General features: G+C 37.9%; 2 protein-coding genes across 5 annotated transcripts; one reads left to right on the top strand and one right to left on the bottom strand.

The window, feature by feature from the left end:
- Positions 1–1729: 1729 nt before the first annotated feature.
- Positions 1730–12274, top strand: LOC114456322 (tumor necrosis factor ligand superfamily member 10-like). Of its 4 annotated transcripts, XM_028437988.1 has the most exons (7): positions 1730–1952; positions 2027–2177; positions 4963–5109; positions 6849–6894; positions 6971–7108; positions 9592–9809; positions 11203–12274. In XM_028437988.1, exons 2-7 carry the CDS (start codon positions 2064–2066, stop codon positions 11410–11412), a joined length of 873 nt encoding a protein of 290 aa, XP_028293789.1. In that variant the 5' UTR covers positions 1730–1952; positions 2027–2063; the 3' UTR covers positions 11413–12274. The 4 variants fall into 4 exon arrangements, with proteins under 4 accessions (XP_028293789.1, XP_028293790.1, XP_028293788.1 ...); XM_028437989.1 differs by having other exon boundaries at positions 1730–2177; positions 6852–6894; XM_028437987.1 differs by having other exon boundaries at positions 1730–2177.
- An 811-nt stretch (positions 12275–13085) lies between these two features.
- msl2a (MSL complex subunit 2a) lies at positions 13086–21757 on the bottom strand. The gene is made up of 3 exons (XM_028437807.1): positions 20799–21757; positions 17387–18771; positions 13086–14702 (listed from the first exon to the last, which is right to left on the bottom strand). The coding sequence occupies exons 1-3, from the start codon at positions 20938–20940 to the stop codon at positions 14400–14402; spliced, it is 1830 nt and encodes a 609-aa protein (XP_028293608.1). The 5' UTR covers positions 20941–21757; the 3' UTR covers positions 13086–14399.
- Between the last annotated feature and the right edge of the window lie 143 nt (positions 21758–21900).

Here is a 21900-nt window from a genome sequence, read left to right as displayed (position 1 = left end):
TACTTCAGATTTATGTCAAAGCTAAACAAACGTCTTCATATAAAGTGTGTGAGAGTCCAACAGCCAAATAAAGTAGATCTCTAACACACAGACTCATGTTTACTGGTCATAGAGCAGCAGATTCTAGTTTAACCACATTATTTAGTGGCAGAGGTTTTTCTCCTCATGGAACCGATCAGTCACTCAGTGTGAACGGAGACTTTCATTTAGTATTGATTATATCTGTGAGAGGAAAGTGAATCAGGCTTTATTACAGTATAATCAAAACAGGGAGGACGTCTAACAACCATGTGGGACACTTGTCAAGCACGTCTCTCAGGGTATTAGATTTCATCCTCAGGCTAAACTTCATAACTCGGCCTCTTTATTTCTTTATTTCACTAACACCATTCACTCACTTCAACCAACAAAAACTACTTTTCATTACTTTGTTTTTATCATTTCACACAACCAGGGAAATGTCAGATGTCATTTTAAGGCCGTTTCTACTGAGTTTGTGGATTAGAAACTGGTGGGTAGGAGGCCACAGGTGGCCCTCGGACTTATTTAGAATGGCCCCCAAAGAAAATGCACAACATGAGTCCAGAAGTACACAAAACGACAGCAGAAAATACACAAACATGACAACAAAATTAAACAATATGACCATAAAAATGCAGTTACTTTTTTTTTTTTTTTTTTTTAAAAAGACACAAAACAGCAACGCAAACACATAAAAAAACTAGAAGAAATGAGAGAAAATATAACGAAACGACCAAAAAATGAAGAACACAATATGACAACAAAAAAAATCAAAATGAGAGAAAAAATACAACAAATCAACAGCTAAAATACACAAAAATGACAACAAAAAAAATAGAAAAACCATTACAAAATTTCTCAAAAACACAATATGACAACAAAAATGCAGTTACTAGCAAAACACATAAAAAACACAAACAGTGAAAACAGCAAACGCATATTAAATGACAGAAAAATTAAACAAATCAACAAAAATGAGAGGAAAACACAATATGACAATAAAAATACACATAGTTACAATTACAAAACACTGAGATCGACAACACAGACACACTTAGTGACAACAGTACAATTCAACATGAAAAATGACTCCAGGAACACAATATGATCATAAAAACATACAAAAAGACCAGCAAAACACACAAGACAACAGGAAAATACACAAAATAAATCCAAAAACAAACTTGAGTGAAAACTATACAAAATAACAACAAAAATGACGGAAAAAAACGCAATATAACCACAAAAATGTACCAAATAAAAGGTGTTGTGCAGCATGTGTGAATGGTTCAGCTCCACCTTCACTTCCTGACTCAGACAATGGAGCAGGAGGTCAGAGGTCAAACCAGGGACCAATCAGAGGACTGATCTGTCCCCAGTGAACAATAACAGGTCATTGGCTCTAATTGACCAACATTTCCTCAGATTTCCTCACAATAGCAGGAAAGTGTTGTTTTTATCATCTGATGATCACAACCTGCAGAAAGATGATTGAAAAACACTTTATTGTTTTTATGTATCAAAAAATATGCATTTATTTTTAATTAATGAGTATTTAGGATGCGCACGTGCGTTACGTGTAAAAAAAAAAAAGACAAACCATTGATTATGTTTATTGACTCACACTTTGCGTCCAAACAGCGGCCTCTAGCGGCCTCTGCTGGGGCTGCAACCCGCCCCTTTATTATTTCCTCCTTATTTCCTCAGAGTCTGAGACATGTTCAGTTCTCCTTCCGTCTGCCTGGACTAAACCTGGACTAAACCTGAACTAAAGCTGAACTAAAGCTGGACTAAAGCTGGACTAAACCTGGACTAAAGCTGGACTAAAGCTAAACTAAACCTGGACTAAAACTGGACTAAAGCTGGACTAAACCTGGATTAAACCTGGACTAAAGATTAAACCTGGACTAAACCAGGATTAAACCTGGACTAAACCAGGATTAAACCTGGACTAAACCAGGATTAAACCTGGACTAAAGATTAAACCTGGACTAAAGGTGTTCTAAAGCTGGACTTAAAGGTGTTCTAAAGGTGCTCGTGCCATGGCCATCCCCGTGTCCGTGCAGTGCGTGGGGCTGATCACTCTCGTGGCGATCCTGGTCCAAACCATCGCTGTAGCTTTAACTTTTGTTTATTTTAACAAAGTCCTGAATACGGTAAATTGAATTTATTATTATTATTATTATTATTATTATTATTATTATTGCTTTAAATATAAACACACTCGAATCATTAAACTGTCACACGTGAGTTCTGTCATACACAACGTAAAGCACGCGCACAGACAATATGATCAACACGTGTCTCTGTAGGAGAAGAACTTTACATCTTTTATTTTATGACCAATTTTTAGGATTTTAGTTAATAACTTTTAGTTTTATTTTGAAAAACCTACTTTTTTCTTCTTAGTCATGTGATGTCATCACTCAAACTGAGAGCTCTGCTAATAATGATGTTTATATTTAGATCATAATTTATTACTGAATTGGTTAAACATTTACTCAATGATTCATGTTTTCTCATCAGATGCTCTAAAGCATGTGTGTCAAACATAAGGCCCGGGGGCCAAATCCGGCCCTTTAGAGCATCCATTGTGTCCCGCAGGAGAAAGTCACACATTTATTTATTCATCTGAATAATATCCACTGTTATCCAGGAACGTTTATTATTATTATTATTATAGTCATCTTAAAGATGGAAATCCTGGTTTTACTCACAAATAAAGTGACCAAAAACAGACAGAAAAAATGGTAAAAATTGTTCAAAGTGTCAATAAATGGAAAAGTGGTGGAAATGGTTTATAAGTGCTGAAAAATGTGCAGAAAAGTCATTGAAATGTGATGTAGAAGTGTCAGAAATGGGAGAAATGTAGCAAAAATACATTAAAAGGTGCAAAAATATGTCAAGAAAAAGTGATGAAAATAGGTTAAAATATGATGAGTTTGATGTAGTTGTAGAAAAATTGTAAAAATAGGCAAAAATGGGCTCAAATTTTTTAGTTCCTTGAATGACGACCCCAAATGGGGCCCCCGACCCCAAGGGAACCAGTGTTCATTTTAACAAAAATGTTTCATTTAATTTTAGCATTTTATTTGTCGACAAGAAATTATTATTCGTTTATTTAATCATTTATTTTTGCTCCGCCGAAACAAATAGGTCCACAACTGGAAGGGAGACATGCTGTTGCCATGGCAACACAAACACATTTAAGAAGTTAAATACTTAAGTTGAAACGTTCAAAAAATAAATAATTCCTGTTACATTTAGAAACATAAAATGTATTTAATTGACTATTGATTAGATTGATTAGGAGGAGGTCTATAACTGTCTGATGTTAAGGGTTGTATTTGGCCCCCGGGCCTCGAGTTTGACACAAAGTCAACAGCAAAGCCTTTGGGTGTGTAATCTAGATATTATTTAGTCTAATGTAGCAGAGGGGGAGGGGTGTGTGTGTGTGGGGGGGGGGGGGGTTCAACCTCTGCTGGAGTTTCTGCTTAAAGCGTTAAACAATACAAATGTAGCAGAAGATAACGTTCAACAAAGAGAGGAAACCAGCCCAGCTCTCACTCATAAATGTTCACATCAAAGCCACCAAAACTCTACGAAAGTGTACAGAAAAATATATGCTTTTTTTTTTTTTTAGTCTGGTTTTTTTTGGCTATTTTTTCCTTTTTTTCTTTTTTTCTTCTGTTTTTCAGACAATTTTTTATTACATTTAACAGGCTGGCCATGCATGGGCGGGGCCAAAGGGGTGGCCCACCCCATCCAGATTCACAAAAGACAAATGAAATTATAGCTTGTAAAAAAATGTTGTAGAAACAGTGATAAATCTACAACCTTAACTATTATATATATTTATTTTTGTCAGGATAAACTATTTTTATGCTTTTAAAATAAACAGTCATGTCATTTAAAGTAAACACAATTATTAACTGGACATTTAACTGGCTGATTTATTATTTAAAATTTAGTGTGCCACCATAATCAGAGTCTGTGCCCCTGCAGTGGCCCCCTAACCAAGATTTCCTAGACCCGCCCCTTTCCTCTCAATAAAGAAATAAATGCAATTGTTGTTTCAAATCAACTTCTAAACTCAGATTTTAAAAAATGTCCAAAAAACACAGGCGAAAATTGCACGAAAAACGACAAAAAAAAAAACAAATATTTGTCCAAAAAACATGAAAAAAAATTTCCTGAAATAAATGATCCAGAAAAAACAGATTTATTTTTTTTATGTTAATGAAATACGTTTCCGTGAAACAGCACTAATGGGGCTTCATTTCTGTGAAATTCATGTGTTGATTCACTGACATCATTAGCAGCGTGTATTAGCATGCTAATGTCTGCAAACAGAGCATTAGCATAAACAAATGACAGCTAAGCTGATTTTTACCTGGAATAAACAGAAACTTGTTTTGGGGAAAGCAGGTTTTTGATGATGGGGTTCAAAGCAGGTGAAGATCAAAGGGAAACATGTCACACGCCTGTTTGTTCTCTGTTGTCAATGACAACAAATCAAAAGTGGGAAAAAAACTTTCAGCTTCAAAAGCCACATTTTTAAAAAAAAAAGTATTATGTAAATTCACTACAGAACTGTTTATCACATGTATTTAAATATAAGTTTTTACTGTCATTATTATTTATGAACATGTGACAAACGCATCACTTTACTGTAATAACTTAAGTTGATTTATGTATTTTTATAAACAAAAAGTTTACAAAAAGAAATCAGGAAATATCTTGCATGATTTATTTCTGAATGAAGATTCTTTGATTCCAAAAAGGCTTTTCAACATTTAACTCTCGGAAATATTTAAATTCATGCAATATTTAGAGTTTATATCCAGTAAACGTGAAATTAAACTTCAGACATTATTATATAAAGGAAATATTAACTGTAGTTTATAGATTTATGTGGACATTTTGTTCATCCGTGTGCAGATGCAGGACAGTTTTTCCCGCAGCAGTGTCTCGTGTCTAATAAACAGTGATGTGGAGGACTGGGGGTCCCAGGGTTTGGGGGCCGAGGACAGGAAGAGTGACCCCTGCTGGCAGGTCACACAGCAGCTCCACCACCACATCCAGAAGGTTGGGACAATATATTCTGTGAAAATTCATACTTCAATGCACGAACAATCACCAAAAACAGCCAGTTGTCTTAAAGGGGCCACTACACAGAGTGCTCTAAAGTTCAACATTTTGAAAATTCCCAATAAATCAACCAAATATGCTATAGATTTATAAATTCCATCAAATGAGGCCCAAACACTGAAGAAACTTTAATATATTTAAACCTTTTATAAATAATGAAGTCCACATTATAGGGTGACAATTGAAGTCCTGAGACTACAGATGAAAAATAGCCTTTTGGCTAAATCTGCTACATTTTCAGTATTGATATTAATGTCCACTGTCCCTGTTCAATAAACCAATAAACATAAACAAACAAACACAAAGTTCCAGCACCATTCCAGATTTCCTCAACGGCAAAAACCTGCCAGTTGTCTTAAAGGGGCCGCGACACACAATGTTCTAAAGTTCAACATTTGGAAAATTTGCAACAAATGAACCAAATGTGCTACAGATTTACAACTTACATCAAAATGTGGCCCCAACACTTGAGAAACCTTTCTACCTTTAGATATTTTATAAATAATGAAGTCCATCACTGTATTTTATTAAAAACTGTTAAACTTATTAAACTTACCTCCTTAAATAATTTTTTGCTCCATTGACTCCAAACTTTCTACAGCTCATCTTCAGACTGTCCTACACATTATAGATTTATTAATAATTGATCCTACGGTGCATCAAAATGTTTGACTGGAAACAGTGATGTAAATATATAATGGCAAATTATTGCTGAATACATTTTCAATGTTCATTAAAAAAAAATACAAAATTGTGGAGTAATTGTAGATGAAGTTTGGAAAATATCAGAATTTGATCTCAAAAATGTAATTTTTTACTTAAATTTGAATTTCGCTCTCATCCTAACTATTGGAGTCAATGTAAAAATGTAATTTTAAAACATACATTTTCCCATATGGAGCCAATAAATCACAAATTTTGCTCAACGCTACACAAAATGACAACAAAAATGAAAGAAATGACAAAAAAATGCACATAATTACTCAAGAGAAAAAAGACAAAAAAATACACTAAAATGACAACAAAAATACAAGAAATGGCAGAAAAATATACAAAATGACAGTGATGTAAACATTTATTTGCAAATTCTCCCTAAATACATTTTTAATTTAATTTATTTATTTAAATAAAAGTCTGAGATGTTTGGAAAATGTCAGAATTTTATCATGTTGGAGTCAATGTAAAAAGGTCATTTTTAAACATATTTTCCTGTATGGAGCCAATAAATCACTGTTAAAAACAAATTACAATCACAGAATTTTGTACAAACCATTGTCGATATCTTTATTTTGTCTGAAAAGCTTAATTTCTCTTTACATATTTTTTTTACATTTTGCTCTCATGTTAACAATTGGAGTTAATGTAAAAACAGAATTTTTATGGCGGTAGATTTTTGCCTATGATTCAATCAAAAATAAATATTTTCAATCAAAGAAAAAAGTGTCAAAATGCACCAAAGAAGTCTTTGATTGAATTTTTTTTTTTTTAATAATAAAGACACAAATCTACCTCCGTACATTTTCAAACCTCAGTCACTTATTGTTTATTAGATTTTTGTGTTAACTGAATTTTTGAAATCTTTAAACGCTAACAGCTGCCATCTTGTTTTACCTAAATTGCCTGGCCCCGCCCGATGCTGTGCAGCAGCTATAATTTGTCTTTTGTTTTTCAATCAGAAGATGACTGACAGGTTCCAGAGGGAGATGTCCATCACAGTGAGAAGTAAGAATCAGATCCTAATCAATCAGTTTTATCTTCTGACGACGTCCTGAGTTCATCTTTGGTTTGGTTCTCACAGATAAACTGACGGATGTTCTACCCGTCCTGAGTCCAGGGATTCGAGGCGTTTCGCTCCCAAAGGTCGCGGCTCACGTGACCGGCGTGGTCTCCTCTTCCTCATCATCATCATCATCATCAGAGCCATCGAGCACAGGCGGTGAGGATGTTTTCAAACCCTAACAGGAAGTAAAGTTATGTGTGTGTGTGTGTGTGTGTGTGTGTGTGTGTGTCGTTGGACAGCCGCCCACTTTCACAATGCCTTTATGACACGCACACGCACACCTTAAAATACGGAAAATGACTCCTTCCCTCAAAAAGAATTACAGAAAGAAACATAGAATGAGAACAAAAATACAAGAAATAACAGAAAAATTTACTCCAAAAAAAGCGCTACATGATTTAAAAAAACACAAAATGAGAACAGAAAAACATGGTATGATAGATGACAAAAAATTACACAAAATTTACTTAAAAAACACAGAATGAATCCAGAAGAAAAAACAAAATATATAAAATGACAACAAAAATACAAGAAATTACAGAAAAATACAAGAAATTAATGTTAAAAACAATAAATGAATCCAGATGAAAACTCAAAATGACAAAAACACAAAAAAACAACAGAAAAAATACACAAAATGACTGATTTTTTAGTCCAAAAACACAGAATTAATCTAGAATAAAAATTTAAATAATAAAAACACAAAAAAAAAACAGCAAAAATACAGAAAAATACATGAAATTACTCCCTCCACAAAAAGGAATTACAGAAAAACACACATTAATCATTCCAAAAACACAAACTTTCACAATGCCTTTATGTTTCTGTGACACACACACACACACACACACAGAGTTTTGATCACCCAAGGGCCCAACCTTTCCAGGGCCATTAGAAGAGGAATTTGCTCGCAGGCTTCCCAGGCTTTAGTTACAGCTTCATCTCCTTCTGACTGTCAAGACCTGCAAACGTGCACATGTTTCCTCACAACCCGGAATGTTCTGCACTGGTTTTTCACACGCTTCTCTGCACTTAAAGGTGCATAACTTTCTAAGATTTCTCTTCTTGATGCACATCCAAGAAATGTGTTTGGTCAACATTTCCTCACAAGGCGTTTATTCTTTATAGCCTGTAGACAAAATGAAAAATGCATAAAATTACTCCTTCCTCAAAAAGGAATCACAGAAAAATACACAAAAATGACTCCAGAAACTCAAAATATAACAAATTAAATGACAGAAAAATACATAAAATTACTCACTCGCCTAAAATGAGTTTCAGAAAAAAACAAAAATGACTAAAAGCAAAAACTTACAACAAAAACACAAGAAATTACAGAAAAATACATAACATTACTGCAAAATAGTGCATTAAATATCCTTAAAATGTTTCAGTTTTTTTGTTTTTAAATCCTTTCTTTTTCCTTCTATAATTTCTAAGATTTCTCTTCCTGACGCAGACATTAAAAATGTGTTTGGTCAACAGAAGGAGATTAGATCATTTAAAGCCTTAGACAGTCATTAGTTAGTGAGAAAACATCTGTGTATCAGGAAGGTCACCACCTGCACACACACACACAATAGAGTGTGTGTGTGTGTGTGTGTGTGTGTCTCCTCAGTAACAACACATCATTCCTCTCAGGCCGTTAACGACCACTCCTCGTCTTCCTAAAGGAATTCCTATATTTTCATTTCATAAACATAGTAAAGTAATAAAGTAGAGTTAAACAGGTTGAGAGACACATCTCACTGAGCTGATTTAGAAAAAAACTGTGTGAATTAAAAGAAATCCAAGAGACGACGTGAGCAACCGGCGGCTCTTTGTCTGATTTAGTGACAAAAGCAACCAAAGGAAACACACAAAAAGATTGAAAAATACATTAATTTACTCCCTCTGCAAAAAGAAATTACACAAAAAACACAAAATAACGACAAAAATACAAGAAATGACAGAAAAATGCACAAAAGGACTATGGATATTTTTTAAGTTACACAAAAATACTGGAAATTACAGAAAAATGCAAGAAATGACAGTAAAATACACAGAATTGACTCAAAAATGCTGAATAAATCCAGAAGAAAAAAACAAAAACACAAAAGACAAAAAAATATACAAAATGACTCCAAAAACATAAAAAAAGATGAATACACTAAAATGACACAGAACGACTTAAAAAAAAATAATAATAATAATCATAATAATAAGACAGAAAACTAAACAAAATGACTTCAAAAACACAGAAAACAGTAACAAAACCATATAAAATTGTTTGTTAATACCTGTTAATGCTTTGATTGGTTATTACACTAAATGTTGATCATGTGACCCTCAGATCAGATACAATCACATATTTGTGGGCGGGGTTAAACGATGCTAAATCCAACTGTTTGTGAGAAAAGTCAGAGATTTAACCCCAACAGAGTCTGTCAGTGTTGCCATAGAAACTGCATTTGTTTTTCCTCCTACATGTTCCTGACTTATTGAGTCTATTGTGTGTGTGTGTGTGTGTGTGTGTGTGTGTGTGTGTGTGTGTGTGTGTGTGTGTGTGTGTGTGTGTGTGCTACACTAACAGTAATGGTGGTAAATGGTGATCATGAGGAGGTCTCAGGCTGTTCATGTCTCCACATGTTCTGCTCCAGGCTCCAGGATGATCAGATCACACCTGGGGGAGCGCATCAGATCCTGGGAGGGCCACAGAGGTCTGTCCTTCCTACAGAACATGGAGCTGAGGGGGGGCGAGCTAGTAACGCCCACAGCAGGGCTGTACTACATCTACGCTCAGACCTACTTCAGACTGCCCCCTACAGGAGAGACTGAGCAGGAGGGGGCCCAGCTGGTCCAGTATGTCTACAAGAAGGTTGGTGTCATTCAAGGCTGGGGTCAATTACATCTTTCAATTACAATTATGTCTTCAATTAATAAATACAAGAAATGACAGAAAAAAACTGAATTGACAACAAAAATACAAGAATTTACAGAAAAATACACAAAATGACTCCAAAACAGTGGATTAGATATAGATTTTTTTTTTCCTTCCATAATTTATGAGATTTCTCTTCTTGACTCAGATCTAAAAAATGTCTTTCCTCACAAGGCGATTAGATTATTTAAAGCATGCTGACAAAATGAGTTTAAAAACATACAAAATGAGTTTAAAACATACAAAATGAGTTTAAAAACATACAAAATGAGTTTAAAACATACAAAATGAGTTTAAAAACATACAAAATGAGTTTAAAAACATACAAAATGAGTTTAAAAACATACAAAATGACAGAAAGATACATAAAATTACTTCTTCCTCAAAAACGGAATTACACAAAAATACACAAAGTTACAAGAAATGGCAGATAATTACAATAAACGAATGAATGTTCTTTAAATGACAGAAAAAGAAACTAAATTGACTCAAAAAATTATGAATAAATAAAAATACAAGAAATGACAGAAAAATACATGAAAATACTCCCTCCCCAAAAATGTTTTAAAGAAAAATACACAAAAATGCCCCGCCCCCAATTACCCATGTTTAATTACAACTAAAATACAATTACGGTGACTGGCATTTTGTCCAGTTACAATTATTTTCCCCTGAACGTCATTACAATTACATTCTCAATTAATTACAATTAATCACCATTACTGATCCTTTAATAAATAAGCCCACAAAACACAACCTTATTCTTGTGTTAGCTTTCTGTTAGCATCTCTAATGCTAACAGGTCAGTGTGACCCATGTCTATAATCAGCTGTAAAATACACTAATAAATATTATCTATCATCTAATTAGTGTTTTTATCTCTTGGTTACCTTGTTATTCTTCCTAATCAATGAATATATTGGTATTCATTATTTTGATGTGGACGTCTGAGCCTTTTAATGTCACTATACTCATAGATTTATATATATTTTAAATGCTAAAATAATCCTCGTTGGAAAAGTTGATCAGAAACATTTACAGTATGTAATTATTAATTACATATGTGTAAGACAGAACTGTAACAGGGTTCTCCAGTTTTGAGTTTAAATTGTAACTGACATATTTTATATATTTTAAATGCCAATTATAATTACAAAGTCAATTATCTGAACTCAAATACAATCCAATTACAAAAGCAACATCATTTTTAATTACAAAGTCAATGATGTCAGAATTGCAATTATAATAAAGCCCAGCCCTAGTGTTATGGTATAATCTGGTTGTACTGTAAATGGAACGTTTGATCAGATGTGATGATGTTTCCCTGTAGATGAGCTCCTACACCGTTCCCATCCTACTCATGAAGTCTTCTCGTAGCGTCTGCTGGCCTCGAGGTCCAGAACCAGGTCTGTTCTCTCTGCACCAGGCGGGCACGGCCTTCCTCCAGCACGCAGACCGACTATTTATCACCGTCAGCAACGCCACCAACATGGAGATGGACGGGAGGGCCAGCTACTTTGGTGCCTTTCTCATTGGATAGAGATACAGACGAGGGGCTTTGATTCAGGTCCAGGACCAGGACCACTACTGATGGATCTGGATCCAACTGAGCTGCAGAGCAACTCAGACACCAAGACTCCAAAACATTAACAGAAGAAAAAAAACATGGATGAACATGAACAGTGATGCGTTTCCATGGAAACAAACTTTAGTTGGATATTAAAGTGTTGAAGGAGGGATTAAACCTTCATGTGTTCAGGTGACTCTATGACAGTGGAGCAAGAACCAGTTTGGATCGTTTCCATGAATCAACACTTCCTCCATCAGCGTCTTCTCTCTTTGCATAATCATCAGTTTTGTGTTTGTATGTATTAACAGAGGCTGGTTGATTAGTTCAGACATTGTGTAGGACGTGTGTGTGTGTGTGTGTGTCCTTTACCTGGAACTTATTTAAACACAGTCCGTCTTTAAAGAACAACTGCTTTAATAAAAGGTTAAATTAATATGCAAATTCAACTTTTGGCGCCAATAAACTCTGAAACATAATCCGTCCTCATTTGTTATGTGTTCCTCGCAGAACATCAGCCCAGATGCTGCAATGCATTAAAACAAACTGGGCAACTGGTGGTCAGGGGGCCACATGTGGCCCTTGGTGTAATTTTGTGCACAATACACAAAATAACTTGAAAAATACACAAATTTACAAAAATTACACCTGAAAACACAAAATGCCAAAAAAATAAAAACAACCTAAGACACAAAAAACAAATATTCACAAAGTGAATCCGAACATATACAAAAGGAAAACAAAAACATGATTTAAACACATAAAATAACTCCAAAACTATAATGTATGTTACGACATACATAATAACTCTAAAACCACAAAATGATAAATACAGTATATACAAAACAAAGATACACAAAATGGTTCCAAAAACACACAAAACCAAAAAACACACCAACAAAGACACAAAAATAGTCACTCGAAAAACGACAAAAATAACAAGACAAACTAAATACACACAAAATGATTAAAAAAATCAAAGAACTCGAGAAATAACACGTGAAAACACAAAAAGACAGAAAAAAACCCAAAATGACACCAGAAAAATTTTGATATATTATTACTTTAAGGTTCTCATCTCTTCAGTAGAATGAAAACAGTGCGTGGTAGGGGGTGTGAAAAAAAATCGTTTTCACAATATATCGCGATTTTTTGGGTGCCGATTTTAAATTGTTTTATTTATTTATATTTATATATATATTTAATCAATAATTTGGTGTATTTGTGCAATATTTCAGTGGTGGTTACAATGCTTTCAATGTGTTACGATGGTTATTTGATGCACTTTATTTTATGATGACAGTGTAACACTATTTTCTTTTTTTTCAGTGAAAATGTGCAAAAACACTAATAATAAATAGGATGTTTTGAAGCAAATAGTTTGGACTCAATTTTTCCCCCGAATGATCAATATCTTCTGATGAACATTTACAGTAACTTGATTTTTCATCTCTACGCTTAAGTTTGATATTAACTGGGTAGAATATCACAATATATCGCGATAATATAGTATTGCTACATCCTTACCAAAACTCACCCCTAGTGCGTGGCCATGACTTCAAGTAGAAACAATAAAGTTTTCACACTTTACTATTGAACAAAAAACAAAATCTTCGTCAAGACAAAAAGACTCCGAACTGAAAAAGTAAAAAACTATCATTTATTTCATGTGGTATTACATTATGTCTCCATAATATGGCAGTGAACATTTCAGCAATAATAGTCACTCCTCAAACGAGAGTTTTCACAATAAAAAAAATGAACAAAAACAAAACATCCTAACCAGGGTTCAAGTAATGCCCAAAAGAATCACAAACGCACACATTGATCACGTGTGCTGATCGGATACTGTAATAATGTAATAATCCACCTGCTACTTCCTGTTCTATCAATCAGCCTCTTCAGTCTGTTTTTTTTTTGGTCACCATGACGACTGGACGAACATGTGGTAACGACAGGCGATGGTAAACAAAGACACGCACACGCAGCCTCAGGTTATAGACAAATGTGTGCGCGCGCGTGACACCAAAGCTCAAACACTCCGTATCAAAAATAGCTTCTGGGGTTGGTCTCTGATCAACGGGGACGCTACAACCGTGGGAAAAAGACGCACACACATACACAAATACACACGCATGCAGAAAAGCAAATACGCACGCACACACAAATACGCACGCATGCAGAAAAGCACATACGCACGCACACGTACATACGCACTCACATACATATGCAAACAAGCACGCACACAAACATACGCACGCACATACGCGCACACACGTCAACCTATGGCTTTCAGTGATCTACACAGTCACGTTACAATCACTAAGTTACAAAGTTACTGTGACGGGTCAGTTAGAGTTAACGGTAAACAACAGTTTGTTGGTGCTCCTATTGCTATGGTAACCAGTAGCCCGTGAATCCAGACTAAGTGCTTCTGAGCCGAGCCTCTAGTATTGCAATAAAAACGTAGCGTAGCACACAAGTGCGTTGACGCTAACGCTAGCCTACGACCAGCTGACAGTGACGTGATGAGACAAGTGAACCAATTATGATTAAGGTGTGAGTAACTGCCGAGTCATGATGAACTTTATGCAGTAATAATAGTGAAATGTTTTCCAATGATATGATGCTGCACTTTTCCTTCATTGCCTTCGTGCACCAATAGAAACGCCCTGTGTGTTCCTATTGGTTCTTACAGTATGTCTGCTGTCGACAGACACAAAGAGCACCACAGAAGAAGGAGGAGGAGAAAATAAACTGGTTATTATAGATAATAAACTACAGACAGGCAACGTTACACATAGACAGGCACAATGCAGGAGGCTTTGGCACACCCATGCTAGCTCGCCTACGTAGCATTTCCATCACGGAGCAGCATCAGCAGACCCATTAGCTGCCTTTAGATCATCATCATCACATGGACACATTCAATCTATCAGAGGCCCCGCCCCCCTCCTCTCTCAGCCAATCAGCAGCTCCAGGCTGTCCTCGTAGCTGGGGTCCGGGGGCGGGCTGGGGGAAAGGAAGGCCGTGGTAACGGGCGTCCCGGTTGCCGTGGCGACATTGAGGAGGGTGTTTCCGCGGATGCTGGTGGTGGCCGGGTTACGGAGAGCGGCGGCCGCCGTGATGCTGGTGAGGTTGATGCCGAGCGTGAGGCGCGTCTGTTCCAGAGCTTTCTCTGGCACGGCAAACGCCTCCAGCTTCTTCTCCCCGTTCGCCATGTACGAGTTCTGGCAGCCGCGGCAAATACAGTCCAAGCACGCCTGAGAAAAGGGACGAGAACTAATGTTAGCGATAGGAAACACGATGGAACAAATGTCTAAACAAAGATCTTTCAAAGGGCGACAGTTCCAACTCTGAGGTTTGGTAGTAGACAATGAAGCAGGGAAGAAGAGCTCTCCTAAGGGACCTTTACTCTCCCTTAAAGGGGACATATCATGGTTTTAAATCCTTCCTTTTTACATATAAATCATACAGTTGTGGTCTATATAAAGTGGAACTGCAATGCTTGGGTCTGAATTCCTCATTATTATAGCTCCACCCCTTTTCTGATATGCTTCTGAGAGCAACTCGTTGTGCGGTGCGGTCTCTTTAAATGCAAATGAGACACTACATACCCCACCCCCTCTCCAGGTTACAGAGGTGACACTCGGTTCAACTCCACCCTGCTCGGCCATTTTTGTAGTTTGATAGAAGAGATACGGCCATGTAGCGGAGCAGAAACTTTTTATTTAGAGGTTATTTACACAATGTCAAAAACAGAAGACTTGTCCATCCAGCTTTACGTGTTTGAGCCAGAGTCTGACCCAGTGGAGCGAGATGAAAATGAAGATGATGAACCTGCAGAACCCTAACAAGTGAGCTAACAAGCACCGAGCTAACGCTAGCGCCAAGCTAACGTCACAAAATGCATTTTAATACAGTCTTTTCAGAGACAAAAACGTCAAAATGAAATGACTATTGAAAACTTTAGACTTAAATTAAATCACGTAGGCCATATCATCAAGGATCTAAAACGAGCACACAGCGCTAACATATGAAGACGGTGCAACTGCTAATGCTAACAAAACAATGACAGGGACGTCTTATCATCACTTTTTAGCGTTATTTACAGCTTACCGAAGTGCTCTGTTCATCGTCTCCAAAGACAGGAATTGAACCCTCAATCAGACAAAGTCTTTCTGTAAATCCTTCTTTATACTGGTGGAGGTTGATGAAGCAGTCATCATTGAAGTGCTTCACACACACTAAAATGACCTTACCCACAGATGTGGTACATTTCTATAAAAAATAAAACTCAACCAGACACTTTGAAAAGGTTCTGATGCTGGGAGACGGTGTAATGAAGCGTGTGGGTTACTACATCCAACAACCCAACATTTTGATTTCTCCTCTCGTAACTTCTGCATCCTGGAGCTTGGACTACAAAATAAAAGCGAGAAATAAAAATAGTGGATTGCTCAAAGTGTTGGACCTGGAGTTGATGAACTAATTTGGCAGTTCTGCTGCAAATACTGTGATGTAATAGTTCAAAAAACGTAATAGAGAATAGAAAAATCAAAACAGATTGAAAAATATGAGCAAAACAGAATATAAAGATATCTACGGAGCACCTGAAGAGACTAATTTGATTTTTTCTGTACTTCTAAGCACTCTAAATATACAACAAAATGCATTTAAGGGCTAAAAAAGTGGATTTAGCATGATATGTCCCCTTTAAACAGTGCACTGACACGCTCTGGTGGCTGAAGTTAGTGAGTAACAGTAAACTTTTGGGTACGAGTCCTTCTTTCAGAGGGTTTTTTGCATCCTCAACAGTCCTTGAGTTACTCACTAGGGAGAGTAAAGTTCCCTTAGGAGAGCTTTTCTTCTCTGCTTCATTGTCTACTACCAAACCGTAGAGTTGGTACTGTCGCGACCTGCAGTCACAGTCCTTTTTTGTCACTATATTTTTTGCCCCTTTAATTTTCCCTGTTTTTTCTCTCAGGGCCCCCCCATCACAACAATGCATATAAATATATTTATTTTTAATGAAACATAAAGGTAAAAAAAAAAAAAAAAAAAAATTTAATATTCTTCAAATCTCATGAAAATAAAAACTGATTAATCATTTTAGAACAGTAATAAAGTTTGGTAACACTTCACTTTAAATTTTATACATAAAGCTAACATTACGCTGTCATTAGCATGAATAAAGTGTAATGAAGGCTGTTATTAAGTGTTGTTAATTACTCCAACCCTTCATTACCCTAACCCCTAAACCTAACTCCACTATATCCTTCACCTTACCCAAAAAATGGCTTTTAAGGTGTCATAATTTAGCTAAAGTAGGGCTAAATTTTTTTCTCAGAATGCCGATATACAATATAAATCTCGATAATTTTAAATTGTGCTTTAAAGTCTGACCAGAAAGACAATTCAGGGTTAAATTTGCTGATGGAAAATTCCACATAGGCACATTTATTAACAAAAAGCTGCACAATATGTTCCACTTTTGACTTTTACTCCTATAAAAGACAGTACATGTGAGTGAGTTCTGTAGTGTTATGATGCACTCTGATCATCTGTGTCTTTCATAACGTTTTGAGAAATAGAGAAAGCAGTGACTCCTAAAACAAGTATTTTGATACAAAATGAGCTATAAAATAAATATATACAATATATCTATATCGGCGATATTGTAATTTTTTATATTGCCAAAAAAGAAAACTTGATGTTTTGAATCTCAATATGTTACCACGCCCTAAGTGAAAGGTGTCCTAACAACACCTAGTGACAGCCTTCATGACACCTTATTCATGCTAATGACAGATAATGTCAGCTTTATGTAGAAAAATTCAAGTGTTCCTTAAAGTTTTTTCAGCTGCTTAAACCCCCCCCGTCATGACATCACACACACCCCAGTTTGGGAACCACTGAAATAAATCCTGCCCTGTGTTAATCTCACCTTTCTGTTTGAGTAGCAGGGACACCGCTGCCCCCTACAGGTCAGAACCGATGGGTTTTGGGTGGCCCGCCCACACTTGCAGCCCTTCTTCTCGATGGGCTTCTTGTAAGGGGGCCTCACAGGGGCGGGGGGGACCAGGCAGCCAGACACCAGCCGCTGCTCTTTGCTCCGGTCCTTGTTCTTGGAGCTCCCCCCGCTGCGGGCCTTGCTGTGGGGCTTCTTGGGGCCCGGCTCCACTTGTTTTCTACCACCTTTGCTGTAGTTCTGCGTGGGTCTACTGGGTTTGGAGAGGGTCCCGTTGGACAGGGACGAGTATGTGTGTGCTGGTGTGGATTGGGGGGGCGTTTGTGAGTGTGTGTGTGTGTGCGACGTGTGAGAAAGTGTGTGTGAGTGTGTGTTTGAGCTCTGCAAGATGGATGAGATGGGAAGAGGCTTCACCTTCTCTCTGTCGCTCTCTGAGTGCGAGCGTTTGCGGTTGGGTCGGACTGACGGGGGTTTGGAGGTGGGGCCAGGCTCCAGGGAGCACGTGGTGGTGTGTATGTGTACCCCGTGACCTGTGGTCGCCGTGCTGCTCCGCCCCGTTTGGATCTGTGTGTAGTTGTGTGCTGAGTCCAGGTGGATGAACATCTGTGTGTGTGTTCTGTCCGTGTGAGAGTGTGTGTGAGTGTGGGCAGGGTCTCGACCCGGCTGGAGAGGGTCCAGCGTCTGTAGCACCTCCTCCACGCTGAGAAGCAGCACCTCTCCCTCATCCAGCTCCCTGGTGGTACTAGAGACCCCGCCTCTGAGCGAGCACATGGCTCCTGGGGGCGGGGCTAAAGGTCCAGTGGTCAGACTTAGTTCCAAACCGTCAGATACGCTGAGGCCAGGCTGTGGTCGCTCCTCGATGAGCTCACACACCTCCAGCTCAGGAGAGGAGGGGTCCAGGTCCTCCAGTACATCCCCGTTGCACTCCTGTGGTCCGTTAGAGCAGTGGGGGTCCGAGGAGACGCTCTGAGTCTGAGGTGTAGCTGATAGCTCTGTGGGGGAAGGAGGAGCCTCAGTAGGAGACGGGTTAACATCCCCCTGCACCGAGCTCCAGCCCTCACCCTCCTCCTCCTCCTCCTCCTCTTGGGATGTTAGCACCTCCTCCAGTAGGGTCAGGACGTCGGGGGAGCCGGCCGCGTGGCTACTGACCGCCTGCAGCAGGGGGGAGTGGATGACGTACAGACACAGCTTCTTGTAGCACTGGACCAATAAGGAGAGCTGTTTGTTCTCCAGGAAGCCGGAGTAGTCCTTACAGCGAGTACACGACAGGCGGACCCTCATCTTCTGACCTTTACAGCCCAGACACACGTAGTGATGACACTCAGGGTGTGCTGTGGAGGTCGGCTCCTGCAGGAGTTTACCTGGACGTGAGAGAAGAGACAGAACATCTGATCAGATTGCTCAATTAGGGACAAAAATCACACACAAAACTAGAGAATTATACTAAATAATAACAAAAACACTCAAAATGACAAGAACTCACAAAATGAGAGAAATATACAAAATCACAACAAGAACAGGAAATTACGACAAAAACACAAAATTAGAGAAATATACTAAACAAAAACACAAAAATAAAAAGAAACAAAACACACAAAAATGACAATGAGGTTGGGATTGGAACCTCTGAGCAGACAATCACATTATTTTTTGTGCTTTTCTGATCCAGAGGTATTTGATCAAACCCAGCTCAGGGTTATGTCTAGGTTTAACCTGAGAGTCTGGCTTTGTTAAGCCGCATTCTAACTGGAACGGCTGTTTCATCAACGAGAAAACACCTTGGTTACCATAGTAACAGTCCGTGAGTCAAACCTGCTCCTGACAAGGTTTAAGCAGCAGGCTTGGTTAAATCTGCTGAGTCACTCCCATGAAACCACTTCATCAGTGTTAACGAAGTTGTTCAGTGATGCTTTAATAAAACACTCAAAAAAAGATCTACAAAAGGAAAAAAGTCAAAAAGACTTATTATAGTTTTTGTTTTTAAATGTGCTTTAATACGGTATTTTAAAAGGAAATTAAACAGAATATTACGGTAAATGTTTAAATATGATTTTAACACAAGTCTCATAAATTAGATATTTTATTAAACGCTGACAGGTGTTAAAAACTTATCAAAATCACATGATCAGTGTGTGATCAAATGCTTCCGTTGTTTTCTGTGATACATTGATTAAATTACACCATGTTTAACACTTTAATACATTTAAAATGTTTAAACCAGAGAAACTTTTTTCTTCTATATTTTCACTGCTCAGTAACAGATGACATCACGTCCTGTTGGTCTCAGCATTGGTTTCTATTGGCTGCTTATTCATCGTAAAAGCTGCAGCGCATGTGCCCTCATGCTCTAATCATTAAATCTGTGATCGATCTTGTGGGTCTTATGAAGACCGTAGGCCTGGCTCTACTAAAACACTTTGATGAAATCCCCCCGATGACAGAATGATCTGAACCTTGAAATGTATTCAATTCGATTCAACTTTATTTATATAGCGCAGAATACAACAAAGATCACAAAGAGATCTGATAGTTCTAATCGATGCTGTGTCTGCAGCGTGAGGAGTAAATAAAGCATGAATGGGGAACACGTGGCTCGCTGTGCAGCAGGAACAACAACACAAGTCACATGTCTTGTCAGGAGACAGACGCACAAGATAACACACAAAATAACAGAAATATACTAAATAATAAAATCACACAAACAGAACCAAAACACACAAAATGACAACACAAATATTGATTATTACACTAAATAATAAAACACAAAAACAAACAAAATTAGATAAAAACACAATTTTAAAAAAAAGTGCATAAAATTTTCATTCGTAAAAAAATGTATGGACTCTTGTGCTTTATATTTTACTTGATTATAAATTGTAATGTCATTTACCGTAGTCGACAAAAACTAGATCATAACTTGATGACTAGTCATCAGACTACAACAAAAATTAAATGAACAGTGGTGAAAACACCAAATGACAACAAACACACAGAAACAACAATGACAATTGGGCCCTCAGATCAGACAATCACATTCTTTTTGTGCTTCTCTGATCCAGATGAGGTAGAATTATATAAACCTTAAAATTGATCAGAAACAGATGATCTGATGGTTCTAATTGATGCTGTGTCAGAGTAAAGCGTGAGGAGTAAATAAAGCATGAATGGGGAACACATGGCTCTGTGCAGCAGGCGGGAGTCATCTGTCCTGTCAGGAGGACAAACGACTAGGGCTCGAGATCCGTTGCCAAGGAGACGGCAACAAATTGCGTCAACACGGACAACATCAGTGGGTGATGAAAATGAATAAAACATTAAACGTTTCAGGGTTGGTTTGGAAGGCACAGACAGAAAGTGTGTTTCAGTAAATTAAATTATTTTTACTTACCACAGACTAAACAGGAGAGCGACTGCCTAAAGAAGGGCAGCAGTTTGTACATCTCAGCCATGGTGTGGGGTTGCCGGGGGTCGCACTGCAGCACAGCCCGGCTGGCAGACACGTACAGAGCGGTAGCATTCACAGGGTTCATAACGATATGTAGGGAAGAAAAAACAGTCCAAACGGTAAAAATCCACGGAGAGGAAACCAGAAGAAGTCCAGCGATCAGTCACTCCAGTGTGTCACAACAATGCAGCCATGAGTTCCAAACGGGCATCGATAAAAGCACAACGCGCACAAGCTAAGCTAGCTCGGCAGGTGGCTAGCTGCGGCTAGCCTCAAGCGTCTACCGTCTGACGCCGAGTTCCACCACAACTAAACTCATCAATACTGCATCACACGATCGATAAGCAATAAATACAGCATCGATATCACACATGCGTATTGCTAAAATAGCATATTGGGGTTTACCAACTTCCGCTAATTAAAATGTTAGCATTTTTAAGCTAATTTTAGCATTGTGCACAAGCCAAACATCTCCCCCCACATAGTTCATGACTCCCGTGAAGCCCATTCAAAACGCAATAATGTTTCCTATTTACCGGTAGCCCAACACGTTAGGGTTTGTTAAAAATGCGCGCCCGTTTGTTCCGAACGCCGCACACACACACACCGAGCGCGGACTCCGATGTAAACAAAGCTAACCAGCTAGCATTAGCATGGCTAGGATATTAGCGAAGCTTCTGACCGTGTCGCTAACCAACCCCTTAGGGTCGCCTTTACACCACCCGCCCAGAACCCAGACTGAACCCGCAACCCGAAACCCTGCAAATTGTGTCCGTTTCACTGCAACACACGGCAAACATGGACCGATACATAGCGAACTTATCGTATGAGAAATGCATCAATCACTAGATTTTTCACTTTTCCTCTCATCACAGCCCCTCTTCACTAGCTTGATCTTCTCGCGAGACTTGGACCGACACCAGTTACCCTGGTTACGAGCGTTAAATCCTTGTTTCAAACTTTTTAAAGCTGAAAATCGAACAAACAAAAACCTTTTGACATATTCCTTAAATAATTTGACTTACATAAAGGTTTAAAACCAACA

The sequence above is a fragment of the Gouania willdenowi genome, chromosome 22, assembly GCF_900634775.1.
Source record: "Gouania willdenowi chromosome 22, fGouWil2.1, whole genome shotgun sequence".
In the NCBI taxonomy this organism is placed as follows: Eukaryota; Metazoa; Chordata; class Actinopteri; order Blenniiformes; family Gobiesocidae; genus Gouania; species Gouania willdenowi.
Note: the sequence above shows the minus strand (reverse complement) of the source record. Positions and strands in the feature narration are given on the sequence as shown.

What these genes read in the sequence shown, in the direction of transcription:
- msl2a (XM_028437807.1), bottom strand. Translation starts at nt 20,940, where the DNA reads ATGAACCCTGTGAATGCTACCGCTCTGTACGTGTCTGCCAGCCGGGCT. An exon ending in GCTCTCCTGTTTAGTCTGTG is followed by an intron (nt 18,772 to 20,798) that starts GTAAGTAAAAAT and finishes TCTCACGTCCAG; the next exon opens with GTAAACTCCTGCAGGAGCCG. An exon ending in CCTGCTACTCAAACAGAAAG is followed by an intron (nt 14,703 to 17,386) that starts GTGAGATTAACA and finishes CCCTTTTCTCAG; the next exon opens with GCGTGCTTGGACTGTATTTG.
- LOC114456322 (XM_028437988.1), top strand. Translation starts at nt 2,064, where the DNA reads ATGGCCATCCCCGTGTCCGTGCAGTGCGTGGGGCTGATCACTCTCGTG. An exon ending in TTAACAAAGTCCTGAATACG is followed by an intron (nt 2,178 to 4,962) that starts GTAAATTGAATT and finishes ATCCGTGTGCAG; the next exon opens with ATGCAGGACAGTTTTTCCCG. An exon ending in TCCACCACCACATCCAGAAG is followed by an intron (nt 5,110 to 6,848) that starts GTTGGGACAATA and finishes TTTTTCAATCAG; the next exon opens with AAGATGACTGACAGGTTCCA.